The sequence below is a fragment of the Phyllostomus hastatus genome, unplaced genomic scaffold (assembly GCF_019186645.2).
Source record: "Phyllostomus hastatus isolate PE091 unplaced genomic scaffold, TTU_PhHast_1.1 phas_contig_80, whole genome shotgun sequence".
Classification (NCBI taxonomy): domain Eukaryota; kingdom Metazoa; phylum Chordata; class Mammalia; order Chiroptera; family Phyllostomidae; genus Phyllostomus; species Phyllostomus hastatus.
Window position 1 is genome coordinate 49,060,205 of NW_025333960.1, and position 23,702 is coordinate 49,083,906.

Below are 23,702 nucleotides of genomic sequence, written 5' to 3' on the forward strand. Positions count from 1 at the left end.
TTACAGAAGTTTGCTGTAAGAGAGGGCAATTTCTGGAGTCCATGCTTCCTGTAGCGATACAGTTTTCAAGGTGGCCGGGATGGGAGAATGAGAAGACCTTGCTACGTGAAAAGAAATGAGTTTGGACATTCCGTTAGCATTTGGGGAGTCCGTTACCTGTGTTGAGGGAAAAATTGAAATGGAAAAAGTAGACTGCCATCTGGTCGGCCTGGGAAGAGGGGGAGACAGGCGAGAAGCCTCGCACCCCGTTACCACAGCCCTGAGTGGACATTGTTTTGTCCAAGTTAGTACCAATGATAGACCTTTTGGTGTAATGCATTTTTCCTCATAGAGGAGGAAAAATAGATATGAATGTTCAATGTTTAAAAAAGTTTACATTTCCATTCGAGATTATTCAACTGCTTGAATCACTTCAGCCAAGCTCACTGGACACGAGTCACCTAAAGCAGAGTTTGGTTTTATAATGAAGGTCCTTTTTTAAAAAACAAACAAATATTTTAAAAATGTATCAAAATGCTAGCAGTTAAGGTGGTGTAACTTTTCCGTATTCTTAATTTCTTAAACACATGTATGGAATCCATGCTTTTTAGTTTCAGTCTTTGAGGTTGGAGGATGCTCTCGCATCATCAGCCATTCCTCACCACATACCCTCTGTCCTCTTGTCCGGATTCTGATAGATCACGGCAGGTAGGGCTCAAAGTCCAGGCTGAAGACAGAGCCACGTCCCGCAGCGCCCTAGTCGTCCCCACCGTAGCCCACCGGTGTGCAGAAGCAGAGCTGCGTTATACTTCTGCACGCAGAGTACTGGTTCAGATGGCCTTTGTCTAGTGGCGTCCTCCTTTACATAACTGAATAGAAAAGCTTTCGGAAGCAGCAGGCGCCCCTTCCCCACTGTGGCCTCGGGGATGCTGGGGGAGCTCTGAGGAGTTACAGGCTTCTCGCCTGGCTTTGGGGGTTTTCGTTTGTCTCCGTTCTCAACACTTCTCACCCACTAAGGGGGACTGGCCCAGAAGCAGGCCACCAAACACTATATTTGGAAAGCTGTCACCAAATACTGGTAATGAGATCCCTGTAGTTGATTATGAATGTCTGTTTACCAGCAAATTTCTGTGTCTTATGTTTCTTGCTTTCTCATTGCCCACCTTCCGTGATCTATAACAACCTTAATTCTTCCTATGTACTTTTGTTCCTTTGTGTATTCTGCTTCATCTATTTTAACTTCTTCCTCTCAGGCAAAGTGAATCCCTTCCTCCTCTTCTCCATCCCCTGCCCCTTGAATCCAACAGTGATGCTAGTCTGTTGGGTCACTTTGCTAATTTCTTTCCTAAGACCTGTATCATCTTCATTGCTACCAGCCTCATTATTATTTAAGTGCTGTTTCTTTTGAATGAATCTGAAGTGCTGTATTTGTAGTGATATGAATAACAAACAGCTTTCGGAATTATCATCTCAGAAATAATCTTCACCGCAGGCACCTTTTTATTATTTATCTTTTTTATCTTTGGTGCTGAGCAGAGTGCCTGAAACCACGCAGGCACTCAGCAAGCGGAAGGGGCATAGAGAGGAAGCACTTCTGGATGGACGGCACCTGGCTGTGCTTCTGGGGTTGTTGTTGTTTTTTGTTTTTTGCCTTATTTCACGACCGAAGAGCAACAGGAAAGGTGAAGATGCGTAGCTCACCGTGTAGCGTCCGTTACGTCGGGTAACTGCAATGCATGTCTGGTCTCGGTAGAACGAGTCAGCCTGTTTTCTTTCTTTCAGCTGTGCACATTGAGAAGATAATGTTGAGAGGAGTCCAGAGAAAAAGGGCTGACAGATATTGGGAGTACACCTTCGAAGTAAGCTACTCTCACCCACAAAAGATACCTCCTATGTCCTGTTAAATAATCTTTCGGAAGGAATGACAAGTGATCTTGGGAGAAACTTCTGGCAGGTTTGCTAACTTAGAAAAGCTGTACCTATGTATACGTTTGTCGGACCGGAGGGAATGCACTGCTTTCAGCGTGTGCTGCGTGGCGGCCAGGCCTCTTAGACTGTGCCGTCACCCGAGACGACTCTGACACCTTCAGCAGAGGAGGAGGAGCCTTCGATGGCAGGTGTAAGATGTGTCTTTGCAGAGTAACAGTGAGCACTCTCACCAGTGCTTCTTAAGGAGGGTCCCAGGCCTTGTCTTTTCCTGTGCTAGCCTCCCTGATACTTTTCTCCTCTTTTTCTTTCTCCGTGGTTTTATTCCCTGGCCTCCGTGGCCCTGTCTTCTCATCTCTGATTGCTCTCCTGTCATTCTGTCCTTCGAGCAGCTCTAATTATCCTTCGAGCCCAGCTCCGGGAGGGCCCAGGTCTCCTCTTTGCCTGCTCCCTGTCACGTGGATCCCTCGTCCACGGCGTCCTCACTCCTCCCTGCTGGCCTTCCCCGTCTGTCCCTTCCTCCGAGGCTGCATGGGCCTTGAACTGGACGGAAAGGCGCCGCGTCGCCCTGCGTCCTCCCCGCCCCCCCCGTTCTCCCCAGAGGTGCTGCTTGCCAAACGTGACTGGGCCTTTCTCGTGCAGTCACCCCTGTTCTCCCACAGGGCGTGTGTTCATTCATCTGAGGGCCACCGCCATCACACCTTCCTCGGGCTCTCACGTCTGGGCCACGCGCTCTTTCTCCCCAGTGGACTGTCGTCTCGTGGCGGAGCAGGGATCTTCATCCTTGGTCACCGGCGGCATCTGGCTCACTGAGTACACTTGCTGACCGAGTTCCAGGACGCTGGCTTCTGCTTGGTGGGAGGGATATCCTCAATCTGCAGATTTTAGGTCCTCATCCCTACTTTCCACTTGAGTTGAGTGACTTTGTGGCATAAGCCACGCCCCGCTCTCTGCATCCGGTGTCACCAGCTCTCCTCGTGCTGCCGGAGCGCTGCGGCTGTTCCTTCCTCGAGGTCTGCGTCCTCCTCCTGTGGAGTGACCTGCCCGCAGGCCCAGGCACAGCCGCTGCCCCTGCCGCTCTCATGTGGGTTCTCGAGCCCCCTCCTCTGAGGTCTTCATGGTCCCCATCTGACCTGCTTCTCCCTGCGCCAGCGCCCCGCCCTGCTCTGTCCTCCGGAGCGCTGTGTCTGCTGCACCTGGCCCCAGCCAGCGGCCCCTTGGGCTGCCTTGTCCCCTTTCCCGGTCCCTGAGACTGTCTACACCAGTAGCTGCTGCACAGGCACTTGAGTGACTAGAACTCATCTGAGAGACACGTCAGTTAATGGGTGTTTGCTTTGAGGGTTGCTAGGTAAAATTCTGTATGTCCAGTAGGTCCTTGCATAACAACTTTTCACTTAATGTCGGCCCATTAAAATTAATAGGATGCCCTAGGAACTGAACTCTTGTTTATATCAGTTAGCCTATGGTAAAATCAGCCTTATCATACACTGTTTTATTTAAGTCACAGTGCCTACTGGTGACGTTAAGTAAGGCCTTACTGTATTTTTACGTGTCTGACTCATTATTAATATGATACAATTAATTGATAAGCCTTAGATATTAGCACAGTTCAAGTATTTACTTAGCTCAGACAAGTATAAAGTAGAAATTATTAGTGGGTCACCATCAGGTCCACTAAATTAAAAGTATCCAAGAGCTAAAGCGGCAAATAGATTTTCATTCTGGCTATTTTTGGTTACTTAGGGTCAAATCTAAGTTGAGTTTTAGTTTCTCCATCTTTAAACGGGTCATGCCTGCCCTATAGACCTTAATAGATTTGAAAGTATTGAGGTGAAGATGAAACCTTCTCAGAAACCCCCATAAAAGTGCAGCGTGGCATCTCCGAGGAGGGCGGCCAGCCCCGGGTCTTGCTCCGGAGAAGGTGCGCTCCGCTCCCTCCGTGAGTCCCAGGAGGAGGGACATCTGGCCCCCGCGGGGGGCGGGGCAGTGCTGTCGGGGCACGATTGTGGGGTGCTGCGGCCTCACAGAACGGGGGTGAGGCATTTTCTTTTCCGAAAAATCGCTAAAATATAGTCACGTATCTTTAAAAGCAGATTTTTAAGAAGACCGTGTGATTTGAAAGGAGTTGGTAAAAATCTTTTTGAGTAGAATATATCCATGGACTGTTAATTTTAAAAACTTGAAGAAATGATGATAATGCCAGATTAACTTTATATTTCTAGTTGTTAACATCTTAGTACAATTTAAGTAGGCTCTTTGTTTTACACATGGCTTTTTTCCATCTCTTTCCTGCCTAAAAAGTAACCATGTAATATGTGTTGTTTTTTTTTAAATCAGGTAAATTGGTCTGATCTTTCAGTTACCACAGTAACAAAAACCTACCAAGAACTACAGGAATTTCTACTGAAGGTAAAAGTATAGATTTCTTTGTTAAAATGACTTTTACATAATATACAGAATCCAGAACCTTTGTATCAACATAAATACAGGAATATTAGAATACACATATGCAGCCTGGGCCAGGCAGCTCAGGTGGTCAGAGCATCGCCCCAAAACGCCAGGCTGTGGGCTCTGTCCCCATTGGGGTGCACATGTCACTAGCAAGTGCATCAGCAAGTGGAACGGCAAAGTGACTTCCCTCTCTCCCTCTCTCTAGAATCAAAAAATAAAAATTAAAAAAAAAACATATATACCTGTTGGAGAACTCTCCATGAACGCTGGCTGCAGAAAATGTCATGTTATTCTGAATATAAGTATTCTTACCTCACATTACCAATATAAGGATGTGATAAAGGATGTTTAACATTTTTTTTAATGGAACCTTAATTCTGCTTCCTCGCCGAGACCTGTGCTGGTGGTGGCTGCTTGCAGGGGCCCATCCGGAGAGAGAGTGTGTCTGCATGTGGACTGAGACAGGGCACCTTGGCATTTGGCCGCGGCCCTCCCACCTGACAGCTCTCCGGCTCCCCCTAGGGGCTTCCTTACGCACATCTCGTTTGCTCCTGGGAGGCCCAGGTGGCCCTCGGCGCCCTGCGAGGGTGGGATTTCCCGAGTGTTGAGAGTGAGGGCTAGTGGGAACATCTTACACACTTACAGAGGTGAACGGCCTCGTAGATCATTCTGTTCAAACTCACTTCTGTTTCTTTTATACTAGTTTTATTTTGTAGGAAAGCATGTGGGTAGAGACAAATATTAAAATAAGGGAATAGGTTTAAATGGTTAACCAACAAATTACCGTTTCTCAATAAGCAGACATTTTAGAATTTACTGTTAGCATGGAGCTGAAACAAAGTCCAGAAGCAGGAAACGTTCCCAGCTCAATGACTAACTTTGAGGTAGAGGAGGGACAGGTTTACCGAGCCAGTAACGCACGGAGTTCCCAGGACAGTGCTGGTGTTTCGGCTGTCTGCTCGTCACCATGCACCTGCTCTCCTGGGTCACACGGGTCTCTGTCCGCTCGTACAGCTGAGAGGACGTTTGTGTGCAGCTTGCGCAGCTGTGCACGGCATGGGGGGCGCCGGCCCTCGGGTTACCGTGCCGTCCCCACGGGGTGGGGGGCAGGGGGAGCGCCCTGGGATGACTGGAACATTTCCATTGCCCGTGGCTGTTTTCACCTGACTCTCTGGTGACCTGACTGCATGTAAAAATGGGGGGTTGTGAATTTCCAGTTGCCAAAGGTCATATGCACGTGACATGTTGGCCTCAGACTGCAGGGAGGAGGGGCGGGGCGGGGGAGGGACAGGGGAGGGGGAGCCCTGTCAGCCACGGAGCGGGGCCTCCGCAGCCACCCCCGGGAGAGAGTCTCTCCTGGCTGCTGTTCTGCCTACTGAGGAGCAAGGAAGGAAGGGTGTCCCCAACCCACCCCACACACGAGTTTCAAATCCTCTTTTTCTACCTATTTGCGACTTTTCTCTCTCGACAGAATAAATTTTTCAGAGTTCAGGGCAGGCGTACTCATGAGCAGGCTCGTGCGGGTTGGCAGTGTGCTTCACGTTCCTGTCTCCTGTCGCCCTTTCTGGGACTGGGCTCTGGGGCTGGAGGGTGGAGGGTGGGTTGCGGGCCACAGAGAGCCAAGGCTGAACTAAGTACCAGGGACATTAAAGTATGCATAAGCAGTGTGGGTGGAGGCGGGCGCGGTGGAGCCCAGCAGTGCCGCTGTCGCGCTAGCCCCCACCCAGAGGGAGCGGGGCTGCCACTCGCCTGCCCCCTGTGCGCACCAGCACGAGACCGGCCCCCAGCCTGGGTCTGGGCGCCTGGGCAGAGCCCCTCCCACTGGGCCTCCTGAAGGTTTGGTGGTGGTTTGTCTTAACACATTTCATTTTCTTAGGGGCTTGAAAAAATACAGCCCCAAGTAAGTAATTTACTTTTCAGAGTCATGGTGACTAATTAATCCCCTGCTTAGCCAAGATTTTTGAATATAGTATTTTTCTAAATTAGGACAAATGCCTTATCAGGTTACATAAAATAATCGGCAACGTTGTGTACTTCTAGAAATTTATTGCCTACTTTAAGTACACTTTCAAGTTTACCATATAGCTTTTTATTTTTTACCTTCCTTTTAAAGTAAGCTACAAACGTTAAGAGCAAAAACCGTTCTCTTGACAACCTGCACGTTCTAACCTGTGCAGCTGGTCTCGAGTTGAAGTTCTGGTGTGCTGGGATGCAGGAGAGTGAGTCCGAGGGCAGCGCGTTCACACTCTCGTTCCCGTAACCAGCAGCCTCTGCCCTCCGCGCCCTCCCAGCCCCCTTCGCCGGCTGCTCCCTGGCGACCCTCTGACACCCTGTCTGGCACCTGGCATTTAGCGTGGCTGTGTGGGAGCCCCACGGCAGCAGCAGGGCTCTGTGTCTTCGTGCACCGCTGTCCCCGCAGTGCCTGCCCCAGCACCTGGGGCAGCTGGGGGTTTGTTGGAGGAATGAATGAGCAAGGAATCACAGACGCGAAATTGTGATGGAGCCTCGTAGGGGGTTGGTTCTCTGTTAGGCCTCCATTTTTTCTTTTTTTTTTTTTTTTTTTTAAGAAAAGCTTGCGAGAACAAGGTGCGAACCTTCCAGCACTCTGAGCGTGCGCTGAGGCTGAGCCAGGGCTCCGTGGGTGGGAGGCTAGGGGTGCTGGAGCAAAGACTGAGGGGGGGAATCCAGAACAGTAACTAGAAGAGAAGAGACATGACTTAAAGCTATATTCTTAGCAAATACGCCTTCCTCTAGAATCAGAAACAGTCTCTGGGAATGAAAGATAAAACCCACTGGGAAGTAAATCAGGTTGCAAATCTCTGACCGCACAACCACACCCTGCCCAGTCACGCGAACAGCCGTGGAGCGGGGGGATCCCCTGTGCTCCCACCTTCCTGGGTTCAGAAAAGCCCCCAGCAGTTTGGTGGTGGGAACAGACTCCACGAAGCTGGTTTCCTGAGGCTGGGCGCAGGTGTTCGGGAGGAATCGTGCTTGAAGTGGGGACACTGTATGCCCAGTGTCCTAAGTCTATCAGAGTAGTCACATCAAAATGTAAATGCTGACATGACGAGTCATTCCTGTGGAAAAGGTGCAGAATTAGAATGTGTGTTTGTTCCTGGTGGTGGTCAGAGGGCCCGGTGGTGTGTGGGGTGTGGGGTGCAGGCAGAGCCTTCCACCTCAGCAGATTAATAAAGAACCAGGAGCCTCATCCTCACGGAACACCCTGACTCCACCGTCTCACTCTGCCTAACATGAATACTGCTCTCTGCTGCCTTTGTTGACTTTCTACCTCTGAATTGCTGACTCGAAATTCTGATTTGGCAGAAGAATGCTTACTGTGGGTTCTCCCATTAAAGATCAATATGTAAACCGACCCTTCGTGTAGGCCATTGGATTCCTGGGTCTCCTTAGATACTGTGTTAATGGTTCTCCTCTGAATTTTAATGGGAGTGCCAGGAAATTAGGAGTGAGTTGCAAAAACTAGTTATCAAAAGTCAAACGTAAAACTTTGAATTCTCAAAAGGCTTGGAAAGTTAGTTTTATAGAGAATTACTATAAAGAATTTGAAAAAGTAAACTGGTTACTAAATATAATGACTTAAAATTTTAATTTTAGTTAAAAAATTTTCTTGCCAAGTGATACTTTTTTTTGTGGTTTCTTGTACATTGCTCTGAGGTTGCCTCCATCACATTGAGGAAACTCTAATTAAAGCTTTAATTAGAGTTTCTTTTTTAAAATGTAAGTTAGAGTAAGAGTTTCCACCCCATTTTTCACACCCAGCTCTTCATATTGTGTCTGGCACCGGCGACCTGATGTCGCCTGAGATCCCCTGGGGAGGGGGGCATGGAAGTGAGGACTGGAAAGGCAAGAGAGCACTTTTCAGAATACGGTTTGGGGATAAAGATGGCACTGGCTGTGCTGTGCACAATGCTCCTCTGAACTAAAGAGCCTCGGGTGGGGTCCCTCCAGCGTGGCGGGTGCCGGCTCGAGCGCAAGGTCGGTGCCGGCGGTCCCAGAGGCGTGCCCAGCGCTGCCCCTGCTCCCCGGGAAGCCCCGGGCGCCACCCAGAAGGCGGGCGGCGTCTGTCCGTGTGGACACACCCGTGTGTACGCACCCGTGTGTGGAGCTGGGGAACGGGGCCACGTTGGGCCCACGCTGACCGGGCGGGAGGCGGCCGTCCGCCGCTCAGGCCCGTAGTTTGTGGCACATGCACCTGCCCGCAAGCGGAAAACGTAACACTGGCCTGTGCTCTTCTCCTCCAGCTTCCCAAGGAGTTGTCTTCAGAGGCTTTTGACAAGACCATCCTCAGAGCCCTGAATCAGGGCGCGCTGAAGCGAGAGGAGCGGCGGCATCCCGACCTAGAGCCCATCCTAAGGTACCGTCACCAGGCGCGGCCCCGGCGGGGTCCCAGGCTGATGGCCGGCCGCAGGCCGTGCGAGGCCGAGCCCAGGGGCTCTCTTTCTGGAGGACTTTCTAGGGTGAGCTCTTCCTCCGTGCGGTGTCTAGGTCCGGGCTCACAGTCAGACACCACACTAGCTCTTCCGTCACTGTGCGCCCTACCTCTCCCAGATCAGAAGTACCTGCGGATACTCGGTGAAACTCCTTTTCCCCAGGAAGTGTTATTGAAAGAGGCCCTTGTCCAGGAGCTCAGCTCTGGAGATGTTTGTGTTGTTCTAAGTTGTCAGGTAAGATTAGGCCCATGGGTGTGAAGGTGAAGGAAACACCACTTCCTGGGCGCCTGCTCCCAGGACACGGGCGAGTCAGCACGGGGGGGTGCGGGCACGGCCCTTGTGAGGCTGAAGGTTATCGGAGAAGGCGGTGCAGGCGAGTTGAGTGTTGCCTGTGCTGCCCACGGGGGTGGGGAGCAGGAGCCCTGCCCGGGGTGAGCTCCCGAAGCATCCCGAGTGCCTGGAGAGAGAGCCAGGGGTGAGGTTGGCAGGACGGGTAGGGGGCATGGAGGCAGGGATCACGGGTGGCACCAGGTCCTTACGCAGGCAGGTGGATGTGCATGTAGGTAAATGTACTTGTTTCACGATGCAAAGTTGAGGGAACCTCTTGTCTGATGGCTTTTTCTTCAAGAGCAAGAGACGTGCTAAGGAAGGGGCAGACTGCGGGTGGGGGCCGACTGTTCGAGAGCAGAAGCGGCTGAAAACACCAGTGCGGGGTGTGCAGACAGCGGCCCGAGGCGGCCGGGCGGCCGGGCAGGGTCGGAACCCGGCTGGGCCGGGAGCCGCACAGACCGCAGCGCTGTCGTCCGTCGGTGTGATTGCTGAAGATCGTTCCCGCAGTTCAGGTCCGGGGATTGATTTCTGTTTCCCAGCGATGGACTGGTGCTTTCCTAAATTAATGACTTCCTATGTGGGTCTTCACCCTGCGTTCCTAGGCAGGGAACACGGCTGGGGGTCTCCCCCGTTGGCCTGTCGTTCCTGTGCCAGGGTCGCGTGTTGTTAGTTATTAGCGCTTCACCGTTCAGGGAGAGCTGGTAGATCCGGCGTTTTCCTACCCCTGGTGCAGTTTAAAATACTCTTCCATGTTCGCAGATAGTTGTTCTCCAGCTCAAACGGTTATTTTAAAGCTTGTTTCGTATGCACTTTAGGGGGCACCGTGAGCTGCAGCTCAGGCCTTGCGATGCCGGTGCCTGCGTTCTCTGTGTGACTCATTTTTCCGAACTTGAGATTTGTCTTCACTTTGATTATAGTGTATTTCCTTTCTTACATCACACAAAAATTTGATTTTTGAGCATTCAGATTTCTGACTTGAATGGTTTCTAGGTATTATGTGGTCCTTGGGAAGTTTTCTCATACACAGATTATAAATTTCATGTTTTCTTTGTTGCATGTAAACCTCTGAGCCTTCTAGAGTTCATTTTGATGTGAGTAGTAACGGAGTCACTGTCAGCTCCCATCCCGCCCCCTTTTCTCCTGTCCCCCCTGAACAGTTACACCCTAAAGCCACTCAGCAGGACAGGGTGAGGTGGGCAGCAGTGTCATGTTTGGGGGGTGTGACCTAACGACCTGAAGACGGGAACCCTGAGGAACTCACAGTGACGGCGGTGGGAGCCAGCCTGGCGCCGTGGCTCCAAGGGCAGACACGTGCGGGGTGGCCCAGAGGGCCTCAGAGCCCGGGTGGGGTCGGGGGGGGGGGCGGGCCCTGCACTGAGGTTGAGAGGGAGCGGCACTGGCAGTGGGAGGTAAGTTGCTGCAGGGGGATTGGCCTAACTAGTAGATGTCGCAGTAGTGAGAGCCAGTGTTCTCTCTGTCGGAGAAAAGAGTCGTAGTGTGGAAAAGGAGGAAACCAGAATGAACCTTGGAGTGTCTCATCAGAATTGAAGATGTTGGTGCAAACTCATGATTGTCAGTGTACGAGGTATCCGGCCATGTAATATGAAAACTAGAGACATTTATTGAAGAAGATACAAGATACAAGACACATTGTACATAAGACAGTGACGCCTCAGTCCCCTTCAAAGCAGGCACGTTGGGACTTCACATAGCTTTCCCAGTCACCATCACCACCATGCCCTGTTGTATTTCCCTGAATCTTTTCAACGGTCTGAGATCTCTTCCCTTTCAAAGGTGAATTTAGTCTGGGGAAAGGCCAAAAGTTGCAGGGCCCCAAATCTGGGCTGTAGAGGGGCTGAGTCCCCTGGGTGATTTGATGTTTTGCACTGAAAGGGTCTGGAAGCAGCCACACTCCAGTAGCAGTGGGCGTACCAGGGGGACTGGGGCCATCCTTCCCCACTGCGTGGAACCAGGGCCCGTGGAGGAAGAGCTGATTGCAGGGCTGGGGCGGGGAAGGTACGAGGTGAGCCTGTGATGCCAGCCAGCAAGGAAGTGCGCAAAGGATGGCGGGGCTGGGGTGGAAGGACACACAGCCAGCCTGAAGGGGCTTCTAGCGGTCAGATCGAACATCAGAATAGATAACAGGAACGTTGAAGAACAGGAAATCGTGAGTCCATTCTGAAGTAAATAACAAAGGAGAAGGGTGACGAAGAAGGGTGGAGAAGCCGGGCGGAGAAGCCTGGCGAAGCCACCGTGGTCCGGTCATGTGAACTCGATGAGTGAGGTCAGTCAGGGTCGCCCGCCCGCCGCACCCTAGGCTGCAGTGAGAGAGCACGGCCTCCTCCGTCCTGTGATACGCCTGCCTGGGATCTAATCACCGGGAAACGCGGGCACACCCAAACGGGACCATTTGACACAGGCCCCGGGCCAGCCGCCTAAAGCCAGCGGGCGTCGGGGAGGCTGGGGAGCTAGCCGGCCGCGGTGCCGCTCAGGGTCTGAACTGGGCCAGTGCGGTCCAGAGGGACTGCAGGGTCAAGGGGCGAAGCTGAAGTGGGGTCTGCGGAGGAGGAGGAGGAGGAAGAGGGCGTCAGTCAGTCACCCGCGTTGGTGTCCGGGTGCTGACCATAGGACAGGGTCCCCGTTGCAGCTGCTGACGTCCTCCCAGGTGTTGCATGTCCGAGGTCGGCTGTTCATGGTTCAGGGGAAAACACCCCTTTTACTGCATTGGCGGCTTTTCTGTAAGTTTGAGGTTTTCAGAAGGAGAAAATATTTCCATGGGGAGCCACTTTCAGAACTTAGGCTCTTGGCCAAGACCACAATTAAGAGGTCTGTCTGATTCCTTGTTGTAGCTTTTAGGGGTCTCCATAGCATTGATCTTCGTGTGTGTGTGTGTGTGTGTGTGTGTGTGCGAGAGAGAGAAGCTAGACTCTTCGCCATAAAGGTGTTGTTGAGGCTGTCTGTGGCAAATGCAGAGGGAGGTGGAACGTGAAAAGCCTCTAAATCTAGTCACTAGAAGAAGCTTTCATTAAAGATCCCATGTAACTGTTCAGAAGTTTTCTGTGTGTGCATGCACCCTTGAAATTATGTATTCGTATTGCCTTTACTGTGCAAACAGTTATCCCGTGCACTTTTCTGACATTTACTCTTTTCTTTAAATATGTATACTGGAAATGGTAACAGGTCAGTACCTGTAAAAAGATTGCTTCCTCAGTTTTTATTTGCTACATAGTATTCCACTTTTAGTCGCAACCCAATTAGTATATTTTATGGCCACTTTGGTTGTTTCTAAGTACTTTAAAACTACTGCAAATAATATACAGCGAAGGTCTGCATTAATGTTTCATAACACATTTGATGCATTTATCTGTAGGAGAAATTTCTAGAATTGCCTGGTCAAAAATTATGCTTTTTTTTTTTGCCCAGGCTGGTGTGGCTCAGTGGATGGAGCACCACCCTGCAAACCAAAGAGTCACCACTTCGAATCCTAATCAAGGCACATGCCTGGGTTGCAGGCCAGGTCCCTAGTAGGGGGCGTGCAAGCAGCAACCACACATTGATGTTTCTCTCCCTATCTTTCTCCCTCCATTCCCCTCTTATCTAAAAATAAATAAATAATATCTTTTGAAAAATTACGCACTTTTTAATGTGTAGCATTTCCAAATGGCTTCTGAGGAGGTAACACCACTCTTTCCCCAGCAAGCCTCGTGTTTGCATGTCCACGCCTCCACAGACATGAAGTACCCTCCATGTCTCGTCTTGGCCCACCCGACAGAGGAGGACTGCTGTGCTTGAACCTGTGGCTGCGGGGCCGGTCCCCTCCGCTGTGAGCGGCGTGTGCAGTCCTTCTCCTCTTCTGTGGGCCTTAGCGATCTGTAGGAGAGGCTAAAGAATCAAAGAGCCCTGTTTGTCCTTTCTTGACCATGCAGATAGTTTAAAATGTATTATAGTCAGATTTTCTTTTCAGTCTTTTATGGTGTCAGGGTTTTGTGTCCTGCTTGGAAAAGCCTTTCTTCCTGAAATGATATGTAAAATCTTTTTTAATATAGCCCTTTTCAAAAAATCTTTGGAATCATTTTTTGATTTCATTAGCATGTCTACCTGTGGTCTCAACACCATTAATAGGATGTGAGGACCCTTCCTTCTCAGTTTGTGAATTTTAGATGTGTGTCATCATTTGTCACTTCAGAAATAACAACAATTATTGAAGGGGGGACAGTGCAAGTGGGAAATCCGGAATGCGTTTGTGAGTGGAGACTGGCCACACGGGGAGGGCGCCCTGCGGGCCGTTCCAGACACGCTGAGTGCGCGAGGAAAAGGGGGCGTGGCGTTGGCATGCGCGAGGGGTTGCGTGGTTAGTCAAGTCAAAATGCGGTCCTGTTTCTCTTGCTTAACTGGGAGGTAGCTTGTGGTCTCTTGGACTTTTTAATATAGGTATACTTGCCACGCTTTGGTCCTGAGTTAGTGAACCTTGACTTCGGTCTGTGACTGACTTGGAGCCCGAGCCTGTGTCTCAGGCCTGGTTCCTGTAGTGGATTTGCACTTGACCTGTGGGGTCGTAGTGGGGTCTGGGTTGTCTCTTGGGCCTCGGGCGGGGAACTGAGGGTGCCCCAGCGTGCACTGGTGACCTCCTGGTTTGTAACTGCGACTGGATAATAGGAGCCACCACTGCCCTTGGACTTTAGTCCCCAGTTTTCGCTAATGTGTTTAGACCTGGAAATTCAGGTTAGCTCCTTCCTTCGTATCTGAGTTTTTCTTACATCTGTTCATTTCCCCCTTTTATCTTCCTGTCGAATATTTACCTCTACACTTGAGTACCGAGAAGCAATTTTACTTTACGTATAAGGCAACTGTGGCCCGGAGGGTCATATCTTGGTATAGGATTTATTGGTTAATGATTAATCTGAATGGTATGTCAAAAATCTTGGGGAGAAATTAAGAATTAAAATTTTAAATGAGCATTTCAAGTGCTCAGAAGTAATGGGAGGGGGTTTGTATGCTGAGCAGCAGGGTGACAGTTGAATGCACTGGTACTCTGCGAGTGTCTGAACCTTGAAGAGCTGGGGGTCTCCCTGTGAGGACATTGAAGCCACAGGGCTTGTGCAAGGTCGTTCGGCTTTTCAGTGGCTGAGCCGGCATTCAGGCCCATGAGTAAACTTTCCGTTAGACTGAACTGTCACTCTGCCCCTCTTCGTAGGGAAGACCTCCAGCTGGAATCTTTTAATTGTGTTAATAAAATATGAGGAAAGTTGGTTTGCAGAGATGCAAGCTGAGAACCGTGATGTGATGCACACTGAGGTGAATCGCCCCTCAGCCGTGAGTTAGGGTGCAGTAGTGCCTGTAACTAACCTGACCCCCAGACTGCCCCGCCTGCTCTGTTCAGGGTACAGGGAGCTCTCCCCACGACGAGGAGTAAAGAGATTCCACTTCTTTTTCTGATCAGGGTGGCTGGACCACTTGGACAAAAGGCTGAAACAGTATATGGTTTTGCTGGAATTGAAACCTTATAATTATAGAAAATTAAAAATATACTTGTTTATTAGATTCTTGCAGATGTTGAGTTTTATTCATTTCCTCCTATGGGAAATACATTAGAAAATAATATTCTGTTCCTTAGGAAAACAATTTATTTTTATATACCTGAATTAAACTACCACCTAAGTTTGCTTTACAGTCTGAACTCTGACTTTTGTGTATTTATATGACACGAATTTAACGTATCTCTCTTCTTTTACACACAGGCAGCTATTTGCAACTTCATCCCAAGCTTTTCTGCAGAGTCAGAAAGTACACAGCTTTTTCCAGTCCATCCCGTCAGACCCTCGACACAGCCTCAGTAAGCCCCTGCCCCTCCGTCTGCGCTCGGCCGCGGCTTTCCTGCCTGGGTTTCTCGCTTTGCCATGCCGTCTTGGGGTGGGGGTCACTGCACTTGTAGTCCCAGAGCAGATGCATACCGTGAAGAAACACAGGTAGTTTCGAGTGAACTTTACCCTGCAGTTCTACAGAAAATGACGCCTGAAAGCTAAAGTCATGAAACAGATGGCCCCGGAGGCCAGGGCCGAGCCTCTCACACACGCGGGCGTGCAGGGCGCCCAGGACGCCCAGGTTCCATGGCACGCCCCGCCGACAGGTTGTGGAGGGGGTTGTGGAGGGGCCACGGCGTGCAACGCACCCTATGGTCTGCCGCCACCACCACCACCGCCCCCCCACCCCCCGCCCCCGCCCTGAGAGTGGTGAACTCTCAGCCTCCCAGGCTGCAAACCTTGGCCTTGTTCTTTCCGTTTTTCCTCTTCTGACGCAATCGTTTAAAGGCCGAGCAGCCCCAGACAAAGGACGCCTTCCGTCCCCCCCTCCTCACCAGTCGCACGGTTGCCAGGGTGGCCTTTTGTATTTTTTTCTTGCAGAGACTGTGCAGAGCCCGGCCCTTCTCTCGTGGTCGGATTCTCACTGTACTTTAACCTATCTCAGGATTACGCCAGGGACCAATTTCTTAATCGCCTGTTCAAACAAAGTTTGGCATGAAATTCAAGCCCTGCCTGGAGCCTCTGCGCCCCTCCTTCCTCATCGCCCTCGGTGCTCCCGGCCCTCCCCGGTCCCCGTGCCCCTCCCCGGTCCCCGCGCCGCGGCTCCTTGTGCGCCCAGGCCTAATGTCCTGCCTCCCGTCTCAGCCTGTGGAGCTCGAGCCGGACTTAAGGCCCACCCGAAGTATCACCTCATGAAGATTTTCTGGTTTTTTCCTTAGTTTCCATAATTTGATTTTGCCCTTACGTTTCAGCATTCATCACAGTCTGCCTCGTGTTTAGTTTTATGCACATTTATCTCGGCTACCTTTTTAAACAAATATTTTGCCAGTAACTTTGATGTGTGCTTTAGGAGAATTTCTGCTAATTTTAAGCACAGTCACTATGGCAAGTGGCTAAGGTTTGTTTGTTTTTGTTTTTTAAAAACCTTCCTGCTTTCAAGAAAGGCCTATTTTCCTGCATTTAATGGAAAAAGAAAATACATTGTTTTCTCAATTTTAGATGGGAAAGAGGTAAAAATGTATGATTAGATATTATATGGGTTAACTTTTAAAGTTTTTGAATCATTTGTGTGTATATGTATGTACATATGCCTTAAATATTTTAAACAGCTAAGTAGCAATTAGGATTAATGACTCTTCGTGACTAGTGGACAACAGCCAGAGAAACAACTGTGTGGTTAAATTTGCATCTGAATAGTGGCTGTAGCTTTTTTGAAAAAGAGAATCCTGGTCATTTTAAAGCTGTACAGATTTAACAATCGGTGCTTTCTACTTAAACCAAGTTTAAGTACTTTTCATTGACTACCTATAAATCACGTCTGTCTAGTCCTGAAAAACCACTGGAGCACAAAGTCAAACTTGTAATTCAGATTTTAATGGGCTGCCCAGGGAGCCTCAGCCGAGTGAGTAGCACACATGTAAACGACAGGAAACACATGTTGAGAGCTTGGCAGTATTTGTGTGCCGTGAGCAATGAATGCTAAAGAAGCTGGAAGATTTTGTTTTGGAGTGTTGTGAAAATAATGTATTAAATGAAGTACATGTTTTGAGATCACGGAAAATCTGGTCAGGATGTCTAAGCTGTCACCAAAGAACGTGCTGTCCCAGTTCATTCGCACGGGCTCTGTTGAAAGACAGCAGCTCCCTCGTTTCTCCTGCGGGACGGAGAGCGACATTGCATATCCTGGCACCTGCGAGAACAAACGTTAGACTCCTGAGTGACTCAGCACGTCCGGCGCTGGGACCCTGCTGGCTCACACTTAGAGGGCGACGTGATCCCGGGCCGCCACAGCGTGCTCTGTGCTTACGCCGGTCCCCAGGGTGCCGGTCACTGCTCTGTCCTAGAAGAAGGGACCCCGAGAGGACACCCTGGGTCTTTGTTGCAATTCGACATTGCCACAACATTGTTGCTGGGTTTTATAAAAGTAATGACCCACAACAGTTAGAGGTTGTAAAAAGCCTTACAACACGCAGTGTCTGAGGAGCACTGGAGCATGTGGGTGGGAGGAGCTGACGGGTGTAAAGCACCTCGCTTCAGTCCCGTGGCTTTAATGGGGAGACCTGGCCCCACAGATCCCAGTCCCCACTCCCAGCCCAGCGTCCTGCGCTCTGTCGTCCTGCTTTCTCAAAGGTTCTGTCTGGTGGCGACGTCCTGCACTGCTCACTCTCCGCTCTCACCTTCCCCGGCAGGAAAATAATTGTTGTGTTTGTTGTCTGTATCTCTCTGTTGCAACTTTCCTAAAAAGTTAATGGCATTGAACACTTTCCACAGATAACTTACAGTCCTCTCTGAAGACTTCCAAGATATTAGAACACTTGAAAGAAGACAGCTCAGAAGCTTCAAGTCAAGAAGAAGGTCAGTGTTGATTCATTGGAATAAGTCATTCTGCCTGCTGTTGGGACACGGATAGGCAAGCAAGCCATGAGAACAGAATAAGGAGCCGAGAAACGGGTGGCATTACAAATAAGTGGGGAAAGAATAGATCATCCAGTGAATGGTGTTGGCTGGCCTTCCAGTTGAAAAATGTATGATTAGATCCCTACTTATATTAAGCACAGAAGTTTCAAGTGAACAACAAATTATATGGAACATAAAGTTAATGTAATGTGTAAAATATAAAACTTAAACTTTTAAATGTTCGCCTGGGACAAGGAGGCTTTCTTGACAAGACAAAGCTTGAGCATAGTGGAGCTCCTCCCACTCTGAATTAGAACTTCACACGTGACAGGGAATCCGGGGATTAGAAGACAGTTGCAAGATGCGTGCAGGTAAAATGACATCCACACTGTAGAAAGATTCTTCTAACAGTCAAGGAGAAATCATTCTGATTGGCAATATTTGCAGAAGATAGGCAATTCGTAGAAGAAGAGCCTTGAAAAGCCATTAAACAGTGTCAAACCTCTTAAGTAGTCTGGAAAAATGCAAATTAAAAACAGTTAGATATGGTGAATACAGATTACAATATACAGATGATGTATTATAGAATTGTACCCCTGAAGCCCGTATAATTTTATTAACCAATGTCACTCCAAAAAAGTCAATAGAAAAATAAATAAAACACATACCTACCTACCTACATGCATACAAAGGAGTATCATTTCACACTCTTCGAATTGGCAAAACATTTTCTCTCTGACATCAATGATACGAAGTAACAGGAATTCTCACCTGCTGATGGGAATTTAAATTGGCACAAGTATTTTGGACAGAAATTTGACACTGGCGAAGCTGGAGGTAATTAGCTGGATACTACTGCCAGCCATTCTGCTTTTGTGAAAATGGCCCCTGTGTCAGGGGTCAGGGACGGGGTTCTCAAGGCACCGTTGGTGTGATAGCCATGCCTGGACGTTAACCCACAAACTTTAAATGTTAATCAGGTTATACGTAAATCGTGGCCTATTCATCGCCACTCGGGCTGCCATTTAAAATAATTACAGTATCTTCAGACAGACACCACGACCGCCTGTGTCTGCAAATGCGGACAGTGACCGTGACAATGGGCCTGGGGTGTTTCAGCTAGTTAGCCTCGGCAGGGAGAGGGCGTGGGGCGGGTGGCAGAGGGCCCCAGGGGCTTCTGGGCCATTTTGTTACTTAGTAAAAAGAGACATCTAGAGATAATTGAGAAGGTGGGTACACAGGTGTTTGTTGTACTAGCTGATGTGTATTTTTAATATTTGAGACACTTCATTTTTTTTAATGTTTTTTTGAAAGCCTGAAATTGAATGTTGTAGTTTTGCAGTAGCATGCTCATATTAACTTGTATAGTTTTGGACACAATTGATTTACTATTAGGTGAACACATTTGAGATGATGTTTAAGGAAATTTGACCATTTATTGTATCTTTTGAAAAATTGACTCTTTAACGAACTTTCTGGAAAAAATGCTCTACAAGGTCTGTTGACACTGTTATGGCGCGATCCTTTTGGATTTCTGCAGGAGCATTTGGTGTAATAACGTGTTTTTCCCTGCCCTAGACGTGTTGCAGCACCCCGTCATGCACAAGAAGCACGCCGGGAAGAGCCCCACTGTGAAGTAGGTGTCTCATTCCCGGAATGAGAGACGTCAGTGCATTTTAACTCAGTGTCTCGTTTACTGTGATTACTGGTTACGTTTACATTTAACTGTTCGCTTATGATTTGTTGTATGTTTTCTGTGCTTGCTTTTTCCTTCTTTCATGCTTTTGGATGGTTTTTATTCTCTTGTCTTTCTGAGTCTTGATAGTTACACCCTGTTTTGGGACTATTCTGCTGGTTACCCTGGACGTTACGTTGTACATCTCTGACTTGCTAAGGTGTGCTATCAGTTGTGTTTTCACCACCTACCGTGTGAGGATCTTCTGTCGCTGTAACCTCACTTATCTCCACCCGCCTTACAAACAGTTGCTGTCATGTGTTTTGATGCTGTCTATATGTTAAACCTTATGGACCCTTTTTTCATTATTTTAGCATCAGCCATTCCATTGTTCTTTATTCCTTCCTGTGTGTCTGGGTGTCTATCTGTGATTGTTTTCCATCTATCTGAAAAGCCCTTGACTATTTCCTGTTGTCTTACCTGCCAGTAATGAATTCACCTAGTTTTTATCTGTAAAAAATACTTATTTTTCCCTCATTTTTTGGAGGTCATTTTTGCTGGGTATAAGATTCTGGGTTGGCCGTTATTTTCTGTTAGTTCTTAAAACCATACAGGCATACCCCGGTTTATTGCACTGCACAGATATGTTGTATTTAATTAAGGTATGTACATTGTGTTTTTTAGACATAGTGCTATTGCACACTTAATAGATTACAGTGTAGTGTGAACATAATTTTTATATGCACTGGGGAACCAAACAGTTTGTGTGACCTGCTTCACTGTGATGCTCGCCTTATGACTGCGCTCTGGAACCTAACCCACAGCATTTCCAAGGTCCGCCTTCAGTGTCGCTGTCTTCCAGTCTCAGCCTTCCGTCCCTGGCAGCATCTCCTCTCGGCCCAGCTCCTCATCCTCTCTTCTGATTTCTACTACAAACCACGTAAAATCATCTATAAGATTTCCGTCTCCCCTCGCGTTACTGCTGTCCCAAGGATTTCCACCTTCTGCTGCGGGGCCTTTGCTGATGCTGTTGGGCCTGCTGGGCCCTCAGCAAGCACAGTTGACAGGCGCCAGTCAGTTTGCCTGGGGCTTAGTCCTTCACTGAGGGCGGAGCTCCAGCTTCCTGTCCTTCGGGTAGACAGCTCGGGGAGGTCTCAGCCAGCCGGAGCCTCTGCTGCATACAGCGGCACCCTTGGTGATGGGCCCTCGTGCTGGATTTTCCTCCTGTCCTGTTTCATTCTCTCTGACCCTTGCTCTGCTTCCTGGGGTCACCTCCCAAATCTGTGGTGACACTCCAGATTCTGCTTTTTGGGGAAACTCACACTTACGACAGCTAGCATCCATCGTTTCAGTCTTCTGGTTGCTCTTTGAAAGTTAATGTGCTTTTCATACTCTTATTTCTGTTTAAGATTCTTTCATTGTCCGGTTTCTAGCAGTTTTCCTATAGTATGTTTGTAGTCTTCTTTGAATGAATTCTGCCTCCTGTGTCTGAAGCTTGGCAGCTTTTGGTGCTAAACAGTCCAAGCCGTCACTTCTTCAGTTATCACTTCTTCCCTATTCTCTCGTTCCCTCTTCCAAGACTTGAAGTGCTCACATTAGACTTTTCACCGTGTCCCTGTCTCTCAAACTGGTTTTTGCATTTTCCATATATTTTTTTCTCTCGGTGCTCCAGTCTGTTTTCTGACCGTATTTCCTCTTCTCTGATTTTTTCATGTTTCTGTCCGTTGCATCCTTAATTTCATTTCATTCTGCAGTTACAGAATTTAAATTTGGTTCTTTTTTATATTTCCCAGTATTCTAAAATTCTCAACCTTGTAGTCATTGATCATATGAAGGGCTATTATTGTAGAATCCATGTAGAGTAACTTTACTCTCTGGATTCCCTCTGAGACTGTTATCTGTTTCTTTTTCAGCCGCATTAGCCCGCCCCTTCCCGTGCCTAGTGGTTCTCTCGAGATTGGGGCAGGCCCCGACTGTGAGTGGGGCAGGATGACGGTTGTGCAGAGTCTAAGGAGAGAATGTGCATCTGTTAGTCATCTCTTCACAGACAGGGGTGAATTGTTAAGTAGATAAGATAGCTGTATACTGGTGTATTCGCATAGTATGTTTTGCTTTTCTTCTTTGGTGTGTTCTATAAAATCACATACTACGGAAAGGGTTAGTGTGGCTTCCTCATTCATCAGTGTCGTAGGTTAGATCATTGCCATAGGTTCGGTGTTCATTCCTGTGTACACTTTGCTTCCGATAGCACTACTGGTACAACTTGTTCCCCACTGGACGGCCTCACCATGCAGTGTTCCGAACAGAACGGCGTTGTGGACTGGCGGAAGCAGAGCTGCACCACCGCCCAGCACCCGGGGCACTGTGTGGCCTTAGCGGACCAGGTATCCGGGGGCTTGGTTGGGTCTTCGTGCCGTGCTGTTAAAGCGCTGCCCCTCGGTCAGAGCCCAGTTGCATCAGGTAGCACGTCTGGTGAGAAGGACTGAGGGAATGTTTAAGTGTTGGAGTCTAAACTCATTTGGGTGATGTGATCCAAGTTCTCCTGAGGCCTGAAAAAGTTTACTTAGATTACTTTTTAAATTCCTACCAGGGGTACATTAAGTTGTTTTGCCAACTTTTTTACTTCTAAAAGAACTATTCACATTTCTGTCCCTATATTGCTGTTGGTGTTGGGAATGTTGAAGCTGACCTTCCCTCGTGAGTAGCGGGACCAGTTCACGGGGCCTTCTGAGGGTGACGAGGACAGACGTGCTTCCTTAGCAGTTGATGAGATGCTGGAGCCCAGTGCTCCCAAGGGGGCGTAGGCGATGCGGCACCCCAGGCACAGGGGCGTGCCCACTGGTGCAGCTACTGAGCAACCCTGTTCTCCCTAGAAGGCAGAGATTTGTTAACCTGATTCTAGTTCTGGATGACACTCGATCCAAATGTTCACCTTTACTGGAATGTGTTTTTATGAACTAAAGCTTTAAGGCGTGTTTTGAAAAATTGTATATTATCTTAGCCATATTTATTAAAAAATAGATACTTACTTAAAGATAGATGCTTATTAAAAATAGATAAGCATCTATTTTTTAAATACATTGTACTTTTTGTACCTCCAAGTCAGTGCCTGTGCACCGTTTCTTTTTAGAGTTGAAAAAATTGTGCATTGTAGTTTTGCCAGCCTGAACTTTAAGAAAATACAAGCACACTTATAGCAAATACCAGTTACTTGATTGTGTTTTATTTCGTGGTCAGAATAATACACAAAAGAATACAGGTCCATTTTAAAAGCAAAATACTAATTAGATGTTTTCCTCATGATTGATAATAATAAGTATTTTTCAAGGAATATAAAAATTTTAGTAGTTCATGCAGGTAACTTCAGTAATAGGTTCAGAATAAGAATTTGTTAGAATATGCAACTGAGAATGTATCTCATTTTAATGTAGATATCAGAATAAGGGTACCTTCAAGAATAAGGGTTAGCTTTAGTCTGTTTGATATCTTTGTATTCTTTCCACTAGCATTCAACTGATAAAAGAAGTTTATCTTCAATAAATAAGAAGAAAGGAAAGCCACATGTAGAAAAGTAGGTTCAATTTCATGTCTCCTGTAATAGAAATTGGGAAGAAAGGACGACACATAGCATTTGATTATGGGCATGTTTAGTTTATGTATAATAAGTAGTGTTTTTCTATTCCTTTTCTTTATATTTTTACTTCTGGGCTTTACTTTTTTATCCAAAATAATCAACATATACAAGTGATAAAAATAAAGCTACTGTCAAATATTATGCTCCATTTGGAGGGCAACTGTCAGAACTGTACACTATATCTTGCTTTTAGATTATACCTTACTAAGAACTTTTTTTAGTTCTAAAAAATTTTGAGGGGAATTTTAGTAATTCTACTGCACTTAATGTATTCTCCAGAGAATCTTATGAACAGTGTTGGTAACCTGTATACTTTTGGTTTAGGGAGCAAGTTAAGAAAGCTGACAACAGACTGAATAGTAGAATCAACGGTATTAGACTCTCCACTCCTCAGCACGCCCAGGGCAGTTCCGTGAAAGGTAAGGATGTTTGCTGTCGTGTCAAATACCCATCACCTGAATGCACGTCCTGTGATGCCTTGTATAGTCAGCGCTGAGCTCTCATGTCGGACCCTGATGTACTTTTATCTTGCGTTGGTGCGAACAGCCGTTTCAGAATTACACGGTTCTGGAGTATTGGCAGAGTCTGCTTAGGAAATCCGGGGCCACTGTGGAGGTGCATTTCCTTTGCCAGCTCTCGCCCCCTCTGGTGCCCGAGGTCTCCTCGCTGGTCTCCTTCTCGAGCCTGTTCCCCGCTCCCGAGGACCCCGAAGGTCTCCCCCACCCTCGTGGACCTGGGGACCCATTCGTATATGAAGTCACTGTGTAGAGTCTGGTTGACTGTGTAGAATCATGTGTGATGGCTGTTTTCTGGAGCTTTGTGGCACTTTAGGGGAATTC

The 23,702-nt window shown here is 48.1% G+C and overlaps 1 protein-coding gene across 1 annotated transcript in view; it reads left to right on the top strand.

Annotated features, from left to right (window-relative positions):
- ZCCHC2 (zinc finger CCHC-type containing 2) overlaps nt 1-23,702 on the top strand; it is a 50,392-nt gene that overhangs the window by 13,692 nt on the left and 12,998 nt on the right. Inside the window, exons 3-11 of the mRNA XM_045849695.1 lie at nt 1,762-1,838; nt 4,243-4,314; nt 8,619-8,731; nt 14,876-14,970; nt 17,429-17,512; nt 19,133-19,190; nt 21,478-21,613; nt 22,736-22,800; nt 23,188-23,282. Coding sequence (XP_045705651.1) covers nt 1,762-1,838; nt 4,243-4,314; nt 8,619-8,731; nt 14,876-14,970; nt 17,429-17,512; nt 19,133-19,190; nt 21,478-21,613; nt 22,736-22,800; nt 23,188-23,282 — 795 coding nt within the window. The remainder of the gene's footprint in view (nt 1-1,761; nt 1,839-4,242; nt 4,315-8,618; nt 8,732-14,875; nt 14,971-17,428; nt 17,513-19,132; nt 19,191-21,477; nt 21,614-22,735; nt 22,801-23,187; nt 23,283-23,702) is intronic.